At 57.3% G+C, this 16,210-nt stretch overlaps 2 protein-coding genes across 3 annotated transcripts; both read right to left on the reverse strand.

Moving 5' to 3' along the window:
* Positions 1 to 1,797: 1,797 nt before the first annotated feature.
* On the reverse strand, positions 1,798 to 4,104 carry LOC120509966 (pyridoxal phosphatase). Its single transcript, XM_039725254.1, has 2 exons — positions 3,501 to 4,104; positions 1,798 to 3,314 (listed from the first exon to the last, which is right to left on the reverse strand). Exons 1-2 carry the CDS (start codon positions 4,075 to 4,077, stop codon positions 2,989 to 2,991), a joined length of 903 nt encoding a protein of 300 aa, XP_039581188.1. The 5' UTR covers positions 4,078 to 4,104; the 3' UTR covers positions 1,798 to 2,988.
* A 234-nt stretch (positions 4,105 to 4,338) lies between these two features.
* On the reverse strand, positions 4,339 to 14,426 carry SH3BP1 (SH3 domain binding protein 1). Of its 2 annotated transcripts, XM_039725246.1 has the most exons (18): positions 14,174 to 14,426; positions 12,282 to 12,324; positions 10,793 to 10,897; positions 10,218 to 10,294; positions 9,820 to 9,931; positions 9,646 to 9,722; positions 9,133 to 9,268; positions 8,431 to 8,499; positions 7,950 to 8,040; positions 7,521 to 7,663; positions 7,312 to 7,423; positions 7,144 to 7,225; positions 6,782 to 6,862; positions 6,558 to 6,674; positions 6,012 to 6,103; positions 5,701 to 5,830; positions 5,420 to 5,535; positions 4,339 to 5,007 (listed from the first exon to the last, which is right to left on the reverse strand). In XM_039725246.1, the coding sequence occupies exons 1-18, from the start codon at positions 14,233 to 14,235 to the stop codon at positions 4,700 to 4,702; spliced, it is 1,953 nt and encodes a 650-aa protein (XP_039581180.1). In that variant the 5' UTR covers positions 14,236 to 14,426; the 3' UTR covers positions 4,339 to 4,699. The 2 variants fall into 2 exon arrangements, with proteins under 2 accessions (XP_039581180.1, XP_039581181.1); XM_039725247.1 differs by lacking the exon at positions 12,282 to 12,324.
* Positions 14,427 to 16,210: the final 1,784 nt, after the last annotated feature.

Consider the following 16,210-nt stretch of genomic DNA (forward strand, 5'->3'; position numbering starts at 1 on the left):
CCTGGCAGAGCTGATGGACCCCCACAGTGCTGCTCCATCCCCGTTCAGAGCAGGAGCAGCTGCACTGATGTATACAGGGCAGAAGTCACCCCTGCCTAATGTCCTCACCTACATGAGGAACCAAGGGAAGGACAGATAAACCCTTCTGCTCCAGGTCCACCTCTGCTTCACAGCAAAGCCCACATGGAGAGACACAGCAGATGAAAAGCTACATGGTCACAAGAGATAGGGATCAGCCATCATGTCTGCTGAGCTCTGCCTTCAGCAGCAGTCACATGAAAAAAACCTACTCTGCAGGCTCACCATTTGGAATCCAAAGGACAAACTCCAAAGTACCTTTGGAGGGGCCCCAAACACAGGCTGGAACACTCTGACCAGCCACTGAATTTCCTGTTTTGTTTCCAGTGTGCCAGCCTGGGAGACTACAGCCTGCAGCATCCCATCTGCTGCCTGGGAGAACTGGAAAGAGCAGAGCAGACAAGCGTTCACCCTGAAAGCACCCTAGAAAAAAGGGGGCATGCCCTGGAGATGTTCTCACTGTGCCCAGTCTCCTCTGTAGACCCACATGTAACTAACTCAGCCAGGGAAATCTGCAGCCATACTGAGCATTTCTGGCTGTGGCCCCGAAGTCACAAGAGCAGTGCTTCAAATTTCAGCCTGATACAAGAACTGAGAGCTCTGAAAAATAAAAACCAGGGTCTGGGTATCTCTAGATTGGCAAGCCAAGTTAGCAGACACATTAGGTCTCAGTCTTGCTCTACTTAATGATGCAAGTGTTGATCAAGTACTCTTTAAGGGACTACCAGTCCTCTGATGGCCTAATTGGACATGGGACAGACAAAAGAGAGAAATGGGCACAAACAAAGGGGACTGATTAAAATGACAGGCAATCTTCAGAAAGCTCTTTGGATGTCCTTTTCTTTTGGAAGGCTCTTTCCTAGGTTATTTTGGACAGAAAAAACAAAGGCACTTGGAACCTGGAACCATCCTAGGGACAATAAGTTGCATCCATTCCTCCCGTGTGAGCTGACCCTTACACAGAGCACAGTTATGAATGCTCAGTGCTGATCTCTCCAGCAGGAGATGGGATGGGACGTTTGGTTGCCATCAACAGCAGTTAAAGGGGTCTGACAGACAGAGGGGAGGGTTGGTTCCTGTGTGGGGAATGGAGGCAAAGTACATTTGAGTCACTTCCAACTTTTCTTACCCAATCCGTTTTCGCCGTCTGGGCTGGGAGTGCGGACAAACCCAGGACATGGCAACCACAGCTCAGTTAAGGTCACCCCAGGGGCACGGTGACAGCCATCTCCCTGTCACTTACAGCATAGCACCGTCAAGAAGGGTCACAGCAAAGCCTTGCCTGGGCAGTTCTCAGCCCCCTGCAAACCCTGTGCACATAACAGAGGTGGCACCTCACCCCTTCCCCAGCAGGGCCACACACATCACTGGGCTAGCAGAGGGCAGCCTTCAGGTGCAGCACAAGAGGTCACTGTTCCCCAGCAATGAATCCCGGTGCTGTGAAATGCAAAGGCAGCTGGCAAGGGCTGCATCTCTCACTGCTCCAAGTGAGCTGGCTGGACCCTGCACTCTCCACCACAGCCGGTGCTGGGGCACCAGGGCTGCAGCAAAGGGCAGCTCCAAGACACCAGCCACCAGACTACCCAGCTGTCCTGTCTGCCCAGCAGCACCCCCTGGAGTGAGGAAAGGTCCTGCCATGTCCTCGCCTGTGAGGGCTCAAAGGTACCTAGGGCAGTTCCATCTTGATGGGAAAAAAAAAAAAAAGAAAAAAAAAAGAGGTAATTTCCAGCCTATGCTCACACTTTATTATATACAGAGACACAGTGAGTGTAAGAACATCAACATGGGACATGGACAGTAAGGGATGCCCAAAGGCACTCCCTTCTGTCCCCTTGGTGCAACCAGTCAGCATAATTTATACAAATAATACAATATTTGAACAATAAATAAGTTCGATAAATTAGATCAAGAAAATAATAATAAAAAAAAACCATATAAAGACAAAGCAGCAAGGAATGATTCTGAGGACTGTGACACATTCACAGCAGTGACAACACCATCACCACCTCACTGCACACTGGCAGCTGGAGCACAGACCCCCATCAGCACTTTTCTCTCACTGTACTATGACAAAATCCAACTGAGAAGGGGCAACCAGGGAGAGTCACACAGTTCACCAGTGCTGTGTTGTCATGGTCTAGGAGCCCTCTGTCCTTCAAAAGCCCCTGCAGAAAGGGTGCTTGAAAGCAAAGTACAACTGCAGACCCACTGTGCAGTCACAGCTTGTCTGTTTGGCACAGGAAAAACCCTCAAACTGGCCTCTTCTGTCCCTCAGATGGACACTGGCACAGTTATTAACTGGGGCAGGGGGGTACTGGGGGAAACATCTCTAAGGAACAGGGGAGACAAGAGATGAGGCAATGCTCTCTTTCACTTGTGGGAGGCAGAGATGCTCTCATTCGTGATTCCAGAGGTCTGGCACACTCCTTCCACGTGTCCTGGCACTGATAGACACCAGGTGGGTGACAATGCCAGCCAGTCCCCTGGCAAGGAGGGGGCTACCACAAGGTCTGCAGGGATGCTGCTCAGAAGTAAAGAGTTACAAGTCAAAGGACAGCAGTAAAAGGCCGCCAGTGGTTATCCAAGGGAAAAATAACACTAAAGCAGCCAGTCCTGTGCCCCTGGAGAGGCCACATAGACATTGATTTGACCCCCCTGGCAGCCTCACGGCCTCCAGCTCTCTCCCAAAGATGCTGGCAGTGAGGGAGACAAGGACTCTGTCCATCATGGATAGCTCTCAACAGAAAGGAGAAAACTTGAAACCTGTCCCCTTCCCATTTTGCCCCGAAGAAGGATGTTGGCACGTGAAGAAACCAGGAATTGAGGGAATAGGGCAGTGAGAGAGAAATGGGAACAGATGGAGGTCTGGGATGGGGAACCTGACCCCTCTGCCCTCACACGTACAAGCTGTTACTCATCCAGGCCTGGTATCAAGTCTGCAATACTGTCCACGTAGTAATTGGGCACCAGATCCTTGGCGGCGGCGCTGTCGCTGGCCATGTAGGCCTGCGCCTCTTCCAGGCGGGACACGCCTGTCAGGGTGAGGATGGTGGCAAGGCCGCAGTTCTTGCCGAAGAGGATGTCTGTCTCCAGGCGGTCTCCCACCATGAGCGTGCGGGACGGGTCGACCCCGAAACGCTCCACGATGCACTCAAACATGTACGTGTTGGGCTTGCCCACCACCAGCGCCTTGCGGCCCGAAGCCGTTTCCACCGCGGCCGTGAGGCTGCCAGTCCCTGCAGGGAGGGAAGGGGAGGAACAGAGCTAGCGGCGGCACACGCGGGACGCCGGCAGCCCCGCTCCGGGAGCTGCCAGGGATCCCCGCTCGTCCTGCCGCTCAGGGAGCCGCCTGGGCCAGCGATGCCCACCCGTGCCACCAGCCCCTTCCCCCCGGGGCGGCGCGGGACGGGGCGCGGGCTCACCGGGGGTGCGCTGGCCGTCGCTGAGCGGGTGCCAGGGGTCGGGGTCGGTGGCCACCAGCAGGCACTGCGGGTCGCGCAGGTAGCCGCAGGCCTGCGCCAGCTTGGCGAAGGTGAACTGGTCGTCGTAGCCCACCAGGACGGCGCGCACGGGCTCGCCGGGCGCCGGCTCGCCCTCGCCCGCCAGCCGCAGCCCGGCGTCGCGCACCTCGCCGCGCAGCCCCTCGCCGCCCAGCACGAAGACGCGGCCGGCGCCGCCGCCGTTCCCGCCGCCGCCGAGGAGGCGCTGGCGGAGGAAGAGCGCGGAGCAGAGCGCCGAGCTGAAGACGTGCTCGGCGCGCACGCCGCGGAAGCCGAGGCGGCTGAAACGCCGCTCCAGCTCGGCCACCGAGCGGCGGCTGTTATTGCTGACGAAAAGGGCGGCCTTGCCGCTGCGCCGCAGCCGCTCCAGCAGCTCGGGGGCGCCGGGCACGGCGCGCTCGCCCGCCCACAGGACGCCGTCGCAGTCGAAGAGCAGCCCCTGCGCCGGGCCCAGCACCTCCCGCAGCCCCGCGCCGCTCAGCCGCCGGCAGCTCGCCATGCTGCCGCCGCCGCCGCCAGGGCACCCCCGAGCCTCCTTTTCTACAGGCCAAACAACCCCAGCTCCCTCAGCCTAATTGAACATGCACTCCAAATATATGCATCTATATCTATATATATATCTATATCTATATACCTATATTTATACATATCAATCTGTGTGATCCTGAGGCAATGCATTTTAAGGCAAAATGGGGCTGGGGTCATGGCTGAGCGAATGGCCCCACGGGGCCCTGTATTTATATATAACCCATCTCACAGATGATCCTGAGGCAATGCGTTTTAAGGCAAAATGGGGCTGGGGTCATGGCTGAGCGAATGGCCCCACGGGGCCAAGCTGCCCGTGCTGGCCCGAAAGCTGCAAGCAGTGTCCGGGCCTGCAGTGGGGATCCGGGCAGGGATCTGGCAGGGATGTGGTAGTGTGGGGAGGTGGAGACCAAGACAGGAGAGCGAGAGAAGGCAGGCAAAGCATGCCAGGTGGTGTGAGCCACGGGAACAAGGCGGAAGATGGAGTGGCGCTATCCCTCAGGCCACCCTGGCACTTCCACAGCGTCTGCAGGGTCCCAGAGAGGGGCCAGGTCCCGTCTCCCCAGGCTGTGATTCCTCCACGCCTCTCCCCCTGTTCAGTTCTCTGAGGGCTGTCCTTCTGGGGCCGATGTGGCCGGGGGCACCTCCTCTGCGGGTGCCACACAGTCCGCGGCAGCCGCCGCCGTGCCAGCCTCGCCGGCGGCAGGCCTGGGGGACGGCGGGGCCTCCCGGCTGAGGCGCGGTGCCGGCTGCGGAGGGAGCGGCGGCGGCACGGAGGGGGCTCGGCCGGGCGCTGTCCGTCGAGGCAGGGCTTTGGGGCTGGCAGCCTGGGCAGGAGCTGTGCTCCGGGGCTGTGCCACAGGCGGCGGTGGCACTGCGGGTCGGGCCGGCGCTGGGCGTTTGCCTGGAAAGAAAGCGGAGCTGGGCTGGGCTCTCTGCAGAGGGCAGAGCGGCTGCAATGCCATGGGCCGGGCAGGGGGTCAGACACATTGCCCCTTGCCCAGCTCCTGTCCTGAAGACACGAACACACACCAGCTTTTCTGGGGGCTTTTCCCTCTTCCCCTCACAAAGGGCCATGAGGTTTGACACCTCTTTAGCGGAGGCGTTCAACCCAACACTGAAGGACATAGTTCATCCATCCCATGGTCCCATCTTGGCTGGATCCTGGCCATGCTGCCCTGGCCAGAGGCCTTTCCCTTCATTTGGCAGGAAGGACATCCCCAGTGCCCACTTGTGTGGGGAACAGCAGGATGATGACTTAACCCAGGAGTTGGCACTGAGGGGTGTAATTTCCCAAGCATCTGGGGCACCCCAACCTTTGCGGATGCTGTTGTCAGTCATCACTGGAGCTGGTGGCCCTGCAGCTTCAGGAGATGGCCTGGGCAGTCCTGGGGATGCTGGCTGGGACCTGGCCTCGGGGTCCCTGGTGGTGCTGTGCAGAGAACAAGGCAAGTCGGGCTTTGGTTGGGCATGGAGCTCCTGGCTGTGAGGCACCTTGCAGCCACCTGTGAGGGTATGGCCCTGGTGTGGGGTGGGATGGAGGGAGGACATGGGGAGAGCTGGGACAGCCAGAGCCTCTCACTCCCATCAGACTTACGCCTCTCCATCCAAAAGGGTGGGAGTGCTGGCTGGAGGGGTCGCAGGGGTTGGCTCTTCCTCTGGGGCAGCCTTGGGAAGTCCCGTGTTTGTGGGCGGCATGAACATGCCTGAGACATTGAAGTCTACCTCTGGGTGAAGACAAAGGAGGAGATCCTGTGAGGGAGCACTTGCCACCCAGAGCAATGACCCCACAGCAGGGAGCCAGAGCAGCCTCCCTCTTCTCTCCTCCTGGAGATGGAGAAATGTTCCCTTCCCTTCCACTCCCTGTCACTCTGTGCTGTGCCCCACCAAGTGATGCCCTGGCCCTACCTTCGGGGAAGAGAGTGTCCACGTTCTGGATGAGGGCTTCCACCACAGCCTGGATGGAGGAGACCGAGGCCAAGTCCAGTTGCATGGGGTCTCTGAGAACAGGGGTGGGGGAGGCATCAAAAAAGGGTTTGGGGGTATTAACCCCAAGTGGGTTTTTGTGTTCATTCCACAGGGGTCAGGGTCTGCTGGGAAGGTAGCCCAGCCAAGGGCCATGACAACATGGGTGATGGGCTTTTTCCCTGTTCTGGGAACCCTGGTTTGGTGTTGGAGACCAGTGGTGTTGAAAGCCACCCATGTCATGAGTGCTTTGGGTCTCAGCCCCCTCCTCTGCTATTTTGCAGAGTGGCTAAGAGGACATGTGCTTGGTGAGGGGACATGCAACCTGGGGAGCATGGGAACACGGGACAGGACTTGAGGATGGAAGAGGTGTAAGTGCTTTAGACCAGCCTGAAGGCTGCTGGATCAGCCTTTGCCATGGCATTTGCCTTCAGGGCATCCCAGCTGGGGCTAGGGAGTTGCCTCCCACCCCTTCAAACCAGACCTTACCCTGTGCTCTGCTGTGACCACAGCAGGTTTGGGCCCAGCACAATGGCAATGTTGCTGGGGGTCATTTTATTCACCTCCTGGTGTTCAGCCAGCTTGGCCAAAAACTTGATCAGATACCTGTGGGGTGAAAGGAGGGCAGGGGTTTAGTAGGTCGGGATTTGAGGAGGGAATGGCTACCCCTGGTGATTGCCTGGGGCTGAAGAAGCCCTGTTCCAGCAAAGCACCTGAGATTGTTGTAGCTGTCCTGGGGCAGGCGGCTGCAGGTGTCTCGCAGGCTCTGCAGGCGGCTGTCCATGTCCTTTAAGCTGTAAGAGAGAAGGAGCAGCAGAGCTCGGCCTGTTCCCTGTGGCAGAGGGGGACACAGTGGACAAGGAGGAAGGGCAGTGTTGGCTGCCCCGTGCGGGCCATAGCCCTGGGGGTGGAGATGTGCTGCTTTGCTGGGCAGTGAAGGCAGGACAGGCTCTGTGTCTGAATCTCCCCAAGTGGGACACAGCAGCCCTGCTCCAAGTGCCTGGAAGGATGGAAGGGGTTGACTGGGGGCTTTTTGAGACGTGCCAGGGATTTCCACCCCAGTGCCTGGACCCACCTGGCAGCTTTGACCCATTCATCATAGAGTTCAAAGGTCATCAAAGGCTGGGGCAGCTCCCGCAGGTAGGATTTCAGTGCACCTGGGAGAGAGGTGGAGCTGATGGCAGCTGAGGGATGGCAGGCACTGCCCAATCATGTCCCCCCACCCTGCCTTGCTGGCACTCACCAGCCACAGCGTGGGGGTCTGAGTAAAACTCCTCCAGAGCATTGGACCCGCTGGCCAAGCTGCTCTTCAGCTTCCTCAGCACTGAGGCACCCGCTGCCAGCCTGAACAGTCCCTGGGGATGGGATGAAGAGGGACGGGATGCATTCTGAGTTTGGGAGGAGTGCATCTGGGGGAAGAAAGGTGCTGAGGGGGTCTGGAGCACTCCCTACCTCCTCCTTCATGCCAGAAGCCAACAGCATCATGACACAGGCTTCGATGGGAAGCGCAATCTCCCGGCCCAAGCTCTTGAGGTGTGTCTCTAGGGACACACCATAGTACCCTGCCACTGGGGTGTCTGTTGTGAAGGAAGGTTCTGGAAGAGGAAGGAAAATGTCAAGAGGGATGGTGGACTCTGGCACCACCCAGCATTTGGCCATGGCAACATCCTGCTCCAAGCCAAACTTGGCTGGCTACAGAGGCAGCTCAGGCAGCATCCCCAGCCTGTGTCATGCTGTGGCCCCCAACCTACCAGCCCAACACAGCAGGCAGCAGCAGGTGTAGGGAGGGAAAATGAGCCTTTTCCAGCTTTGCTGGTCACACTTGTATCCCCCAGGCCCAGCTGCAGCCCTTGCCAGGCTGCATGGAGAGCCAGTGAGTACCTGTCTGTCTGTGGCATTCCCTCAGCTCTGCTAGAGCTGAGTCCAGAGATTCCAGTGACTGCCGGTGGTACTGGGCTTGGATTTCCAATAGCTGCCAGGAGGGGGACAGGCAAATAGTATTCAGTTGGCACCAGCTCCTCTTGGAGAGGTGCCCATTCCCAGGACATTGCACCCACATGAAGACAGGACAAAGAGGGAGCTGCAAGGGGAGCCCACCTGGGGTCCATGGGATTGTGTCTGTAGTGAGGGGTAGAGGGCAAATTGGAGAGGGATATCATCAGGACAAGCTGCCTGTTTGCACTTGGTGCTAGCGGTGGCATTAACCCGCAGTGGCTGGAGCAAGGCCAGCTGTGGGCATCTGCTGATGCCTGGATCTGTCCCCTGCCCTGCTTGGGGGCACTTGGTGTGGAGGGCAAGGCTGGGCTCAGACATGTTGCAGTTGATGTTCACACAGTGGGGGAAGGTGAGACAGAGGACTTACTTTGATGAAGTAGCTGGCGTAGATGTCCTCTTTGGTGGAGAAGTGGTAGAGGTCAGCCATGTACTCATCCTGGGAAGGGAGACACAACGAAGAGCAATCTTCCATCCCCACCCTGGCACCCGAGGAGGAGGAGACACCTTCATGAAGCCCTTTCACCTGGTCTGTGAGTGATCTAGATAGGGTCTCTGGGTGCAGTGGGGCTTTCTCCTTGCTTCCATTAGTTGTGTTTGGGTAGTGGCAGCAACCTGCCCCATGATCAAATTCCTGGCACAAGTGGCTCAGGAACAAGAGGTCTCTGCACCTTCAGCTCCACTGAGCTCATGAGCTCTGCCTGATGAGGTGCTGGGCTTTTCAGAGACACAGGGCAGAAGTGGAGGAAGCTGATGGGAAACCTCCCTCCCACCCATGACAGATCCTAGCTCAGCTGTTTTCCAGCCTGAGGGGACCCCATATGCTCCCTGATTTGGCCCTGGACCCTCCTCTCTGCAGCAGCTTGCACTTTGAATTCCTTTACTCCTTTTCTTCCCTGGGCTTGGGCCATCTCCCTGTTTCTGCATGAGGGGCCCATTGCTTTCAGAGGGCAGGACACGCTGGCTGGCTGCAGTCCATCTCAGCATGGGGTCACCTTGGACAAGACTGCTGGAGGGGAGCAGGTCTGCAGCCCTGGAGCTGATCCATAGGGAGAGCAAGTGACCATCTCACCTTGCACTGCTCCACCTTCCTCTTCACCTCCTCCTCTTCTTCCTTCAAGAGCTCCAGTTTGTTGGCAGCAGAAGATGCCCCTGGGCCAGCGCCAGCCCCAGTGCTGTTACTGGAACTCTTGGCAGCTTGGTTCAGCCTTTGGGGTGGGAAAGAAGAGGCACATTTATGGTCTCAGTGCCAGGAATGTTGGGTAGAACAGGTGTGCAGACTTTCAGAGAAATCTGGCATGGCAAGGGCTACCCCTGGCAAGAGTTGGAATGAGGTGATCTCAGTGTACCAAGCAGCACTAGGGCACTTTGCTGCCTTTACCAGCAGAGCTGCCCTTCTCTCTGGTGCTGTGGAATCAGCATCTGAGCCTGGAGCAGGATGTACCCACAGAGAGGAGCTAGCTGGGTGCTCCTGAAGGGCTATTGGAAATTGACTGTCCAGGGCAATTATCCTCCTGCCTCCCCCAGCCTGTCTGGGGGCTGTGCTCTGTATGCCCTGGGTCCCAGGCTGCAGGGTGCCCCATACCGGCTCTTGATTGTGTTCCAGTCAGAAATCAACTTCTGGAGCGTCTTCTTGCGCTTCAGGATGGTGGGGAGCTCCTCCTGGGGCAGAGAGGGCAGGAGTGAGTGCGGGAGGCGTGGGGACACAGGAAGGAGTGGTGAGACTGGAGAGTGGAGCCAGTGCAGCAGCCAGGACTACCTCACTGAGCTTGTTGAGAGGCTGCAGGACATCGTGCTCCAGGGCAATCTCAAACTCAGCCACGATTTTGGCCAGCGAGCTCTGAATACAGCAGCCCATCTCCAGGGCTTTCCTGTGTGGGACAGAGATGAAAGACTGAGAGGGGCTGGAGCCATGCCCCTCTCTGACCCAGCAACCCCACTGTACCTGTACCCACGTGGGACCCTGAGCCAGCCCCTGGCCCTGCTCTGCAATTGGAGGCTGAAGGTGCTGGCTGTCCCTTCTCCCAGTGCAACACCAGTGTTTGCTCTGGGGACATGGTTTGAGCCATGGTTTGAGCCCCTGAGCCAAGACAGTGTCACTACCAGGATCTGGCACCTTTTAGGGTCACCCTGGCACTTTCTCCAACCAGTACTTACCCAAGGCTAGACTCTGTGTCCAGTTCCTTGAAGCTCTCAGCCATCGCCATGGACAGAGCCATCAAGGGCAGCTTCTTCTGCACAGAGCCAAGGATTTGGGAGAAAAGTGGTGACACCATTGTGCCTGGCCACACTGTGGTGCTCCTCACCACAGGGCACCATGGGTTCATAGTTCACGGGGTTCAGAGTTCATGGGGGTTTGGGAAGGAGCATAGACAGCAAGGGCTTTGGAGGGTTATTCAATGCAAAGCCACTGTCTCTCAGGAGTGTCCCAAATTAGTGATGGTTGAGAGGGATGCCCTGCTCTGCTCATCCCAGGCACATGCTGACAAAGGGATCTGGGCCTGGCACAGCTTTGGGCCACCCTTCAGCAAAGCTGGCAAAGCAGGGGGCTTTGCCCTGCTCTGTTCATCCCAGGCACATGCTGAAGGCCACTGCTGACAAACGGATCTGGGCCTGGCACAGCTTTGGGCCACCCTTCAGCAAAGCTGGCAAAGCAGGGGGCTGGCATCCCTGTTTTTGGCAAGGGACAGAGCTGGGGTGAGCACAGGCTGTGGTGGGAAGATTGTTCTCACCACTCGCTTGTCCATCTCGGAGCCACACTGTCCCTGCAGGCAGGCTTGGAGCCTCTTGGACACACTGTGAGCTGCTCGCTTGGCCGGCTCAATTCTCTGCTCAATCTGTGGGCAGAAAAATGGGACTGGGGAAGCCATTTTGGCACCTCCAGGCCATCTCCCCACTACCCAGCTCTGGGAGAGGATGGCCAGCTGGGTTGGTTTTGCACGGGCTGGTTTTTGGTAGCGGGGGGCACAGAGGTGGCTTCTGTGAGAAGCTGCCAGAAGCTTCCACCATGTCCAGCAGAGCCAATCCCTGGTGGCTCTGAGGATGGACATGCTGCTGGCCAAGCCTGGGCCAATTGGAGATAGTGGTGATGCCTCTGTGAAAACATATTTAAGAATAAAATCAAAACAAAGTGGGGACACATTTTTTTCTTAGCCAGAGAAGAGAAGGAGGTGAGAACATGTGAAGGAAACAACATGGAGACACCAGGGTCAGTGGAGAAGGAGGGGAGGAAGTTCTCCAGGCACTGGAGCTGAGATTCCTCTACACACCATGGTGAGACCATGGTGCAGCAGCTGTGCCCCTGCACCCATGGGGATCCACAGGGGACAGAGATCCAGCCACAGCCCCTGGGGGAGGTGCTGACACTGGAGCGGGAGGAGGCTGTGATCCAGTGGGAGACCCGCTGAGAGAGGGCCCCTGCTTCCAGGCTGGAGCAGCTGTCCTTGGATGACTGCACACTGTGGAAGAGTGACCCATGCTGCAGCGGTTTTGGGAACACTGCTGCTGAGGAGATTTGGAGCCAGGCTGCAGAAGTTCACAGAGAACTCAGGCCTCCCGTGGGAGGGACCACATGGTGCAGCAGAGCAGCAGAAGGACTCCTCTCCCTCAGTAGGGGAAGACAATCTCGGGTGATGAATTGGCAAAACCCCCCACGCCCTGTCCCCTGCACTGTCAGTGGGAAGGAGGGAAAGGTTGGGGGAAGAAAAGGTTTCTAAGGGCTTATTTTACTTCTCATTATCCTCCTCTGATTTTGTTAGCAATAAATTCACTTTGTACCTCTAAGTCGAGCCTGTTTTGCCCTTGGAGTGTTTTCTCCTGGTCCTTAACTCACAAAGCCTTCATTAAATTTTTCTCTCCTCTGCCCAGCTGTGGTAGGGGAGGATGAGTGAGCAACTTTCGTGAGTGCATGGCATTTGGCCAGTGTCAAAGCACGACACCTGCCCAGCCTCCTGCCACAGCTGGAGCACCTGGTCCAGTGAAAAAGGAGCACAACTCCTGGTGAGGATTCATCCCTCTGTGAGCAGCTGGGACAGCCCTTCCTGGTAGCAGGAGTCTGCCAGTCCCTTGACACCATGGTCCTGAAATCAGCCTCTGGCGGGCGGGCAGATCCCAGCCCACGACTGGGACGTGCTGGCAGGGCGAATGGCAGGCAGGAGCGGGGCAGGCTCCCACGCCCAGGCACAAGCAGCCACAGGCCTGCCGGCCCAGCCCACACCTCACCTGCAGCAAATCTTCTGACAGGAGCTCAGTTGCTTCTTGGGCTCTGCAGAGGAAGGAGAAGGAACCATAAGCGAATGGGGATGGCCTCCACCCAGCTTCTTTGGGAAGGCAGGTCCTTCTGCATCCTACCAGCCTCTCTTTGGGCTCCTGGGAGCAGGAGACACAGCCTGGACCATCAGATACAGGGCTGTGGGTAGAACGAGCCTGGAAGGCCAAGAACAGCAGGAGCAGGGCAAGGGAGCCAATTTTGCTGGCTGCTGGACACCCCATCAGACAGGGTTTCCAGTTCAGTGCACCTCACTCAAAAAGTCCAGATGGGACCTGTGTTGTTGGAGTCAGAGTGCTCAGCAGGGCCACAACAGGAGCAGGAAGTTTGCTGCCCCTGACTGGCCCATCTCTCCCCTGAAGGTGAATCCAGGACAGTGATGCTGCAGTCTGGCATGTGTCTTTGCAGGCCAGGGCACTCAGTAGCTGTGGGACCTCTGGTGCAGGAGCAAGGGTGTCCTTGTGGTCTGGATAGGGTCCAAGACCAACACCAGCCCCACCAGAAATGCCTACACAAACCCAGCTTTTTGTGGTTCTGCTCAAAACCAAATTCAAAACCCATCAGCTATCACGACCCTAAAACCTCCCTGATACCTCCAGAAATGCCTACACAAATCCATCTTTTTGTGTTTCTGTTCAAAACCAAATTCAAAACCCACCAGCCACCGTGACCCTAAAACCTTGCTGATGCCTCCTATAGAGGAAGACTTGCTTCACAGCCTGCTATCATTGCTATGTCCCAGGAACCCCATTTGATTTCCATCTGCTGCTGCTTTTTCCCCAGCTCACATTTCTCTCTTTTCACTGTCTGCCAAAGCCAACGTGGGACAAGGATGGGGAGCTGCAGGAAACATGGCTGGTTTGGTTGAAGGCAAGCAAGATCATGTGAGGTCATGGCCATACAGGAGAGGCTCTACAGGAGGTGAAAAGCTTGCTCTTGGACTTCACAAGGTGCTTGAGGCTTGCCTGCCTGACACTAAGCAAAAAGGAGGCACATCTGCCATGGAGATGAAAAATCTTGAGGGGAAGAGGAATGGGAAGGGGCATGGTGCTCCCTTCCAGGGAATGCAAGAAGAGCAAGAGGCTGCCAGCACACAGGAGCTGCATCCTTGTGGTTGATTTGCTGGGCTGGCTGGAGGACCCCAGTGGTTCAGGGGACATGCTTGGTCCCACTTAGCCACCCAGTGCTGGGAACCTGCAGAGGTGGCAGTGGGAAAGGGAGTGAGGGGGCTGGGCAGCGAGGGCCCAGCCCTGTAATTTCAGTTCTGGGTTTTGCAAGGGGAGAGCTTTGGAAAGCCAAAGAGAAAAAGAAGGAAATGGCAGAGGTAGAACAGGGACAGAGGGTTCTGTGTCAAGCTGTAAGTCCTCTGTGGGTCCATCTGAGCACCCCTGGTTCTTTCCTCAAAGGGCATGCTGGTCTGCTGATGCTTCTGGGCTGGCTACAGCTGTGCAGGGCATTTGGTTCCTGTGGGGCACCCCAGACTCAGCAGGGAGGCAGCTCCCAGCCTGATCCCCCTCCTGGTCATTGCACAGCCAGGGGCATGTGGCTGGAAGATCCCTCCCCATTGCCCCACTGCCCCACATCCTGGCGAAGCCAAGCTTGGGAAAGTCCTGCTTCCTGGTGAATGCAGGAATGTGGGCCCTGGGAGAGGTAACTGGGCTTGAGGATCATTTACTGCTGAGCAGCACCAATGCAGCCTTCCCAAAGCCACTCAGCTTATGCTGAAGATGCTCAAACCCCTAAAGGTTCTCCCCTGCTTTCCCCTTTTCCAGGCCACCAGCCCCAGCACAAGCCCTCCAGGACCCGCATCCGCTCCCTCCGGTGCTGGCAGTGGAGGTGTCCTTACCTAATGGTGGCGTTGGGATGGGACAGCTGCTGGCGCATTCGATTGAACTGTCTTTTCATCATCTTGAGAGTCAGGAGGAGACCACAAAAGCTGCTCTGCTTGGCCGTACCCGCTCAGCTCCCCTCGGGAATGCTTGGCATCGGATGCCTGCAGCCCCTCTTCTCCCCGGAGCCACTTTGCTTTTCCCGGAGGACCTCTCCCTCCTTACTCCTCTTCTTCCCTCCCTCGTTCCCTCTTTTTCAGTTTCCCCCGCTGGTCCCCTCCTTAGTCCCTCCCTAGGGATGCCCTGCCTGCTTTCTTTTCCCCTCCCTTGAGCTCCGTTCTCTCACTCCCTCTCCTTTTCTGAGCTTCCTTCCTCCTCCGTCCGCCCCTCTGCCACAGATCAGGTAAGAACAGTTCAGAGCTCCTGCTCCGTTCTGTGTTCCTGTCACCAGCCCACAAGTAAAAATAACTTCAGCCCAGCCTTAAAGGGGAAATTTTATTACAGCACACACATAACAAGGCAGGACAAGCACATGCCATGCCGAGCCCGAGCGAAGGGCCCACGCTCTTTCTTGCGCTGTCTCAGCTGGGGTGGTTCCCCTTCCTTCCTTCCCGTGCCCACCACCAGCTGTGCCAGCTCAGCTGCCCGTGCAGCTCGTAGGGGCCGATGTACACCCTGCCCCACCTGGTCACCCGCTCTGCCACCCTCCTCAGCACCGCTCCGTGCTCACGGGCACAGCTCCACCCTCTTCCCCTGCGACATGCCGCCTTGTTGTGACAAACGCGGCGAAGCACAAGCAGCAAAGCCACCCCTGCACCCCTCGGGCTGCTTTCCCCCCCTGCCGTCGCTGAGGCTCCCCGGAGCCACCGCAAAGCTGCGGCCAAGGCTGCTGCCTTGCGCCTTCGGGAGGTCCCTCCCCCGGAGCAGCTCCTCCGAGCAGGGCCCGCAGTTGCACGGGGACCGCAAACTCCCGGTTCTCAGGCTCAGCTGTTGCCTGCTCTCTGCAGAGCTGCACCAGAGCTCATATCCTTTTTTTTTTTTTTTTTCTCTTTTTGTCGAAAAACATCCACTTCGCAACCCCACGACTTTTGGTGTTGACTCTATGAGATGTGTATCTCACGTTATTTGTGGCTACCTGCAGATAGGACTTTTCACCTGCACTGAGAGAGGGCAGAGGTTGCTGTTGGCTGGGTTACATGGCTGGCAAAGGAAGCAGCAAACCAAACCAAAAAGAGAAGCGGTCAGCTCGTGGGCAGAAGAGGCAAGCAGCAAAGGAAAATGAGGCAGAAGGGGCACTCTATCTGTGCCCTGAACCTGGAGGAGCAAAAATTTGAGGGCTGCTAGGTTGTGCTTCTTGGCAAGGGTCAAGTCTGCAGTTACTGCAAAGCAGTGATGGCAGCTGTTTTCAAGTGGTTATGGGGTGACAGAGCACCACTGTCTCCCTGCCCGAAACACCAGGCTGTTCTCAAGCTGTGCCAGAGCACATCTGATCCCCCACCATCAAGCCCTGGGCGCTCCTAACAGGCAGGTGCTTCAAGCCCCTGTTGCAAAGATGCAGCAAATCCCAGATCCATCAAGGGGTGTCTAGACCATTCCTTATATCCAGTATCAGAGCTGCTCCCAGCCAGAGGAGATCCCCCTTTGTACTCCTGAAATAAAACTGCCTCATGGAGCTGCTTCCACGTGCTGCTGCCGGCAGTGGTGAAGCTGCAGTCATGTGGGGCATGGGAGACAGCTCAAGCCCTTTTTCCCCGTGGGCTGTCAGGCACAGATTCCTGCCCACTGCCTCTCCATGGGGCAGGAGGGAAGTGGGCAGCACCCAGTTCACAGCCTGGAAGTGACTGCTCTCAAAAAAGGAATTGAGAACTGCCAGGGGAATTCCACCATCCCTGCTCCCTGCTCATGGGAGCAGGGAAATCATCGTGGCAAGGGCCTGAGTGACTGAGGGATGAACTACGGGACTGAAGGGGCAGGACTTGAGCTGGGCAGGGTGCAGAAAAGCTCCTCAGGGGTCCAGGAAGGTAAGGGCCTTGGGTCAAAAGACAGAGGAGCAA

Source organism: Passer montanus, unplaced genomic scaffold (genome assembly GCF_014805655.1).
Source record: "Passer montanus isolate IOZ18808 unplaced genomic scaffold, ASM1480565v1 scaffold55, whole genome shotgun sequence".
NCBI lineage: Eukaryota > Metazoa > Chordata > Aves > Passeriformes > Passeridae > Passer > Passer montanus.